This window comes from Aptenodytes patagonicus, chromosome 27, assembly GCF_965638725.1.
Source record: "Aptenodytes patagonicus chromosome 27, bAptPat1.pri.cur, whole genome shotgun sequence".
In the NCBI taxonomy this organism is placed as follows: domain Eukaryota; kingdom Metazoa; phylum Chordata; class Aves; order Sphenisciformes; family Spheniscidae; genus Aptenodytes; species Aptenodytes patagonicus.
Window position 1 is genome coordinate 866,708 of NC_134975.1, and position 6,987 is coordinate 873,694.

General features: G+C 57.1%; 1 protein-coding gene across 1 annotated transcript; it reads right to left on the reverse strand.

Annotated features, from left to right (window-relative positions):
• On the reverse strand, positions 1–3,396 carry LOC143171375 (homeobox protein Hox-C13-like). Its single transcript, XM_076360317.1, is given in 3 exon segments — positions 1–410; positions 2,753–3,149; positions 3,151–3,396. Coding segments are annotated over 3 exon segments (891 nt in total). The 5' UTR covers positions 3,388–3,396; the 3' UTR covers positions 1–153.
• Between the last annotated feature and the right edge of the window lie 3,591 nt (positions 3,397–6,987).

The window sequence follows — 6,987 nt, forward strand, 5'->3', positions numbered from 1 at the left end:
GGCATTTGTGAATGTCGAATATTTTTTTTTTTTTTTTAAATAATGAATTGGAATCAGCAGAGTCCCGATGATGTTATCATACAAACCACCAGATAAATATTTACGCCTCTCGCTTCTTTTCCCGTGCCCCTTCTCCTCCAAAGTCGTCCTCTGTCAGGTGGCGTGGAGATGCGCTGTCTTGGATTTGCTCACCACCTTCTTCTCCTTGACCCTCCGGTTCTGGAACCAGATAGTCACTTGGCGCTCGGACAGGTTGGTGGTGGCCGAAATCCTCCTCCTCTTCTCTTTGGTGATGAATTTGCTGGCCGCGTACTCCTTTTCCAACTCCTTCAGCTGGATTTTGGTGTAAGGGACCCTTTTTTTCCGTCCCCTCCGGTAGCTGCTGACTTCGGGTTGTAAGGGGACCACGTCTGGATCAAAAACAAACAAACCAACAAACCAAACATGAGGAAGAGGGGAAGGGGGGGGGTGTGTTACTGCATCCCGAGGCGTGGGTGGGGATTTCTGCACGTCGGGGAGGGAAAGAAAGGGGGGAAAAAAAGGAGGATAAAGAGTAGAGGAATGCGAGTGAAGAGAAAGGGCGAGAAAGAGAGGGGAAAAGAGACCAGGCAGGCAGAAAATGCATCCAGCGAGGGGAATAATACTATAATAAGAGGAATAATAACATAATATTCATAATTCACGTGGTGAAAGCCTGTTTTTCTTGGCGACACTGTCCACGCTGATAAACAAGGAGCATCAAGTCAACCCGCAGACTAATGTGCGCGGATAATCAAAGGGACCTTCCGAACGGACAGATTTTAGGCAATATCTAGAGCTTCTCCCCTATTTCCTTCTTCCTTTTTCCTTCCCCCCTCCTTTCTTTTTTTTTTTCCACCCAGCAGCAAATCTTCCCGGGGATCCCCGCAGACGCGCACCCCCGAACACCGAGCCCGGTGCAGAGACAAGTGCATCCCCCGCACCCCAAGCCCCTCCCGCCGGCTTGGTGCAGCCCAGGGAGCCCCTCGGAGAGCGGGGGGTGGGGGAGCAAACCCAGCCAGAATAACCCCAGCCCCCCCCGCCCCCCCCCCCGTGGACTTTTGCGGGGGGTGGGGAGGGGGAGATGCTCTGTGCTTTGCAAAGGGGCTATTGGGAATGGGTTCAGCAGGGATACGGGGAGCATCTTCACCCCTGCTCTGTCGGTACTGGGGGGGGGGGGGTGTGTGGAGGGGGCAAAGCTCCCCCCGAGCTTTCGGGCAGCCCCAGCCCCTTCCCAGCCCCCTGTCAGGGTGGTGGTGGGGGTGACCTGGGCGACGGAGCTCCTCGCCGCAAAGGTGTGACCCAGCTGGCTGGAGCAGGAAGATGGAGGCGAGCTCTCCTCGGCAGGCAGCGCGGCCCCAATTATGGCTGACAGGAGTGAATTGGGGAGCCCCTGGGGGAGCTTTGGGGGCGATCGGCTCTTTGCGGGGGAAATTGGGGGTGCTGAGGGTGCCGCAAAGGCCGGTGGTGGTGGTGGTGGGGGGCAGGAATCTCCTTCAGGGGGGTTCACCAGAGCCGCGGGCGATGGGGAGAGGAAGCGGTGGGGGCGGCAGTTCCTCCAAATACGGCTTGAATGCGAGGAACCCCCCCAAACCCCCCCCCCACACCCATCACGCAGCCAACAATGCATCGCCAAATTCCTCCCCCTCTCCCCAAAAAGCTCTCGGGTAAAACCCATTCCTCCGTCCCTCTTTGTCCCGAAGAAGGAAAACACATAAACCGATGTGTGCCCCCCCCTCCATTGCCCCCCCAAAAGGACTAACGCGACCCGTCCCTTCTCTCCATTCAAGATGCTGTAGGGTGCCCCCCCCCCCCCCCCTTTACCGTGGTTATTTCATCCCCCCCCCCCCCCGCTGGCTCCTGCGTCCTACCCCACCCAGCGCTGGGACGGGGGACGGGGGGAGGCTGGAAGGAGCCTGGGGAGAGGGACCGGGAGGCAGCACCTACCATCACCTTCCTCCCCCCGCTGCCGTCGGGTCACGGAGCCGGCCGGGCCCGGTGGGACCAGGAGGGGAAGGGAGCGAGGGATTTGCTGGGCTAAAAGATGCTCCAAGGAGGGGTTTTGCCTTCCCGGCTGCCTGCGGCTGTCAGTCGGGCAGGGTGCCCGCCTGCCCCGGAGGAGAAGCCCCGCCGGGTCCTCCCCCCCCACCCCTCGCCTCCCTCCTTCCTCTCCAAACAGATTAATTTGTCACTTGACACCTATTCCTGTAATTGTGTGTAATTGTGATATGATTTACTGTCCCAGCCCCCGACACTTCTCATTCGACTGAACCACTAGAGAAGGGTTTTTAAAATTTTGGGTTTTTTTTTGCCTTTTTAAGCTTTCTGCACTTAGAGAAGCGGCAAGCGGAGGGGAAAATGAAGCGAAAGGCACCGAGAGACGCTCTTTAGGCGAGGCAACAAGAGGGAGGAGAGAAGAAAGGGAAGAATTAAACGGCAAAGTTACTTTCCAAGCAAGCTCACGGCGTGTATTTTGATTCAGAAATGATTGCTTCACCTTCTTTCCCCATACATGTTCATACACATTGCCTTGCACAGCAGGCATTCCAGAGCCATTTCTTTCCCTTTAATTACATATACGGGCATACACGTATCTATCTGTGTATGCGTGTGTGTGTGTGTGTATATATATATATATATATGCACACTCATCCGCACACACGCACATCCGCACCTCCGGTTGGAGCTGGCGGTTGGGAAGCGGGGGAGCACGCCGGTTCCCGGAGCAGCCTACCTGGGAAAGGTGATTTCCAGAGGTGCGCGGACTGCGATTGCTCTTTGGAGCAGTACACTTGCCCGTCCCAGCCGTTAGAAAGAGCCCAGTGTTGGTAACCTTCCATGGGAAGCAAAGCGTCGTGTCTCGGTTCCGGGTGACCACCGAGCCCCGGTACCACCGACACGTCCAAATAGCCAGGGACCGCCTGGTAGGAGCTGGGAAAACCGGGGTAAAAGGCGAATTCTTTGGCCCTCGACGGCAGCTCCTCGCCGGGCAGGGGCCCGCCGGCCTCGGGGTACTTCTCCCCGGGGTGGTAAGCGCAGGGTTTCTGCTGCAAGTTGACTCCGTGGGAGTGGGACAACCTGCAGCCGTAGTAGCCCCCACCGAAGGGGTAACCGTAGCTCAGCGCCGCGCTGGGAAGCCGCCCCCGACGGGCACTGCCGGGGGGGCTCGGCAGCCGCCAGTTCGGCGTACGCGGCTCCCTGTGGCGGCGGTGGGGGCGGTGGGGCGGTGGGCACGGCGAGTCCCGCGTGGGGCATCATCTCCCGGCAGTGCCCCAGCCCCTCCATGCGGTTCTTCTCCCGCGGGGCGTCCTCGCAGCGGCAGGCGAGGCCGTCGGGCCAGCGCGGGGGGAGGCCGAGCGGTGCCGTCATGTCATGCCGCGCTGCTCCCGCTCCCGCCGCCGCCGCCGCCGCCGCCGCCGCTTCCTCCTCTTCCTCCTCCTCCTCCTCCTCCTCGGCCGCCGCCGCCGTCGGGGGAAGCTCCGCGCCGCGCCCCGCCGCCCCGCGACCCCCCCAACATATCGGCGCCGCGCGCGCATGCGCCGCCGCCCCGCCGCCGCCGCTCATTAAGAAATCCGCCGCGGCCACGCCCACCCGGCCCCCCCCCGCCCCGACGTTGTTCCCGCCCACGTGATCCCGCCGCGACGTTCATTGGTCGGCGGCTCCCCCCCTTCCCGCCCCCCCACCTCCCCCCCCGCCCCGCGCCCGCCCCGTCGGGGGTTGGCGGGGGGGGGGGGGGGGGGAGGGAGGAGGGGGGGGCGGCCGGCACAAAGAGCCGCGCGTGGCCGCGCGTGGGGGGGCGGCTCCCCGCCCACGCGTGTCGGCTGCGGCGGGACGACCCGTGTGTCCTCGCCCCCCCCCCCCCCCCGTGTCCTCCCCGTGTCCTCACGCGCACCCCAAAACACCGCGGGGGGGGGTGTGTGTGGGGGCGGGGACGCGGGACACAGATGCTCTCCCTTGAAGGCCCCCCCCCCCGTGTTTCGGCGTGGGGGAAGGATGCTCTAAGCGATATATGCGGGGGGGGGGGGGCACAAGGATGACCACCCCCCCGCGATATTTCAAGGGGAAACCACGGACAACCACCCCACGATGCTTCGAGGGGCGGCCCACAATCACCCCACCCCACCCCTTTTTTTTTTGGGGGGGGGGGACACACCCGTTGACTATTTTTTCCTCCGCAAGGTGCTTCCCCCCCCCCCCCCGAAAAAATAATAAAAAAGCAAAACCTTTGCCCAAACGCCCCCCTCCCACCTCAATTTTCCTGCCAGGCTCCGAAATAATTTGATTTTCGGCCATTCAGCACGCGGGGGGGGGGGGGGGGGGGCGGTTATTGATGTTTAATAGTTCGGTGATAAATATTTCAGCGGCGATGCGGGGGGAGTGGGGGGGGGGCAAGGGAGGAAAAAGTGGAAAAAACCTCTATTTTTTTTAGGATTTTAGTGCCTTAGCCTACGAGAAGGGAGGCGAGCTCCGCCCGCGCTGCATTTGCCCCCCAGATTTTCCTGGGGGGGGGGGGGGGGAGCCGTGGAGAGTGGAGTCCTCCGAGGGAACCTCCAGATGGTCCCGCCTGTCCCTGTCGCCCCCCCCCCCGCACTGTGGGGTGCGTACCCACGCAGGACACCCCTCCCCGCTGCGTGTGACCCTTGAATCCTAACACCCACCCCCCCCACCCCTCGGTGCTGCTGGGTTTGGGGGTGACACCCCCCTCGCGGGGCCCTTCCCCTCCCGGCTCATCCTCTTCCAACTCTTCCCAATAGCAAAAAAAAAAAAAAGAAAAAAGCTGGAAATAAGGAAAAAAACCCACAAAACCCCCAAATCCTGGAGGCGGGGGGTTCCCACCCTGCGAAGGGAGCCCGTAAAAGGGCGAAGGCGAGTTCTCAATTAACCTGCCCCGCTCCGAGCTGTCGAGGGGGGAATTTTCGGCGTCCTAAAGAGCCGTCGAAGTCCCAAGTTCAAGGCGAAGGAGCCCAAGCGGGTCCCCCTGAGCCTCGGGGACGGGTTTTGCGGGGATGCGGCCTCGGGGGGCACCTTCCAAGGGCTTCGACCTGGGTTTGGAAGTGGGATTGGAGAAGGCTGCGGCGGGCGAGGGTGGGGCGGGGGGGAAATGAAAATAAGAAAATAATGACATAAAGCAATGAAATGGAACGAAATGAAAATAACAAAATGAAAAATAAAATAAGAATAAAAATAAAATAAGAATAAAAATAAAAATAAAAATAAGAATAAAAATAAGAATAGGAATAAAAATAAGAATAGGAATAAGAATAAGAATAGGAATAAGAATAACAATTAAAATATATTAAAAAAATAAAAATGATAATAATTAAAAAAGCCGTGCCCGCGCCCTTTGAATTCCACAAACTGCTGTGAGTCCATCCAGAAATCACCCGGGAGGAACATCCCCCCCCCATCCCAAGAACCACATGGCTCGGAGGGGGTGAGGGAAGAAGCCGAGCAAGAAACGATACGTAAATTAAAGCCGGGTGTCCGCCACGTCGGGGGGAGCCGAACAAACCCCCCCCCCCCTTCCCTCCCCCCAGCAACCCTTCATTTATTTTTTTTGCGCCTTTAATTTTTATGAAGCAGTTAACGTTTCGCAGCATATGTCCCATCCGCGCGGCGTGGGAAGGGGATTAAATGTTAAAAATGTAAAGATTTACGGTGAGGGTAATAGGGGCGGAACGGGGGGGGGGCCGCGCGGAGCGGGCAGGCAGCGGGCAGGCAGCGGGCAGGCAGCGGGCAGGGCTCGGTGTCGGGGCGCTCGGGGGTTAAGGTGGGAGCCCCTGAGGAAGGCAGGCACCGGGAGAAATTGCACGAAGAAGAGGGAAGGGCGCTGGGCAGGTCTGGGGAAGGGCTTTTCCACTTCGTCTCCCGGGGAAATAAGCGGTTTGAGGAAACACTGGATTTTGTAATGCGGGGGGTTAGTGCGGGTTGCACGCCGAAAATTAGGGGAGAGGGTGAAAACGAGGGAAAAAGAGAAGAAAACGAGGGAAAAATAGAAGAGAACAAGAGAAAAAGAGAAAAAATCCAAGAGAAAAATAGACGAAAACAAGAGAAAAAGAGAAAAGAACAAGAGAAAAATAAAAAACAAGCGAAAAAGAAAAAAAAAAACAAGAGAAAAAGATAAAAGAACAAGAGAAAAAGAGAAGAAAACGAGAAGAAAAGAGAAGGAAACAAGAGAAAAAGAGAAGAAAACAGAAAAGAGAAGAAAACAAGAGAAAAAGGTCTTTTTTCTGGAGGTAACGGAAGAGAAAAATCACATTTAACCGGTGGTTTCCTGGGGAAGGGTCCGTGGCTGGGGAGGGAGGAGGAGGGTCGGTGTGCAAAACAACCCCCAGCTCCGAAATTCAGGATTTCATTTCGAAAACGCTCCCGGTTTACCGTTTCTTCTCATTTCTTAGCTTCTGAGGGCGGCTCTCCCCGCGATGGCGGGTGGGTTAATGAACCCAAACCAGCTCGGGGATGTTTACACTTACCAAAATGTGGAACCGCTTAGGAGAGTGGTACCCATAAATAAAAAATTGGAAGAGGAGAAGGAGCAATTAGAAATAAGAGCAGATGCGAGACCCGTCCGATAGGTTAGGGTTTGGGTGGGTTGTTTTTTTTTTTTTTTAAATAGCATTTTTTTTTCCCCCCAAGCTCTTTTTAAAGATATAATATTCCTCTGCCTGTGCCCTTATAGAAAAAGGCTGGAAGAGTCCGCATCGCTCACACACCATCCCCGCAGCATCACGCTTTCCGGATTATTTTTTAAATTAGGGAAATAAGAGGGAAAATTGACCAATGTCAAATAATATTGCCTTATAAATTCCTCTTCCTCATCCTCGTGCCGGCTCTAGGCTTGCAGATTGCTCCGGAAAAGCTTTTACGTGGATATTTCTGCAGGGAGCGGGTTCCCTCTCCCTCTACCAGCGGGCTCCGAGGAGAAAGAAGCTGAATTTCCTTCTTCTGAAGACAAGTATGGGTTTGCCT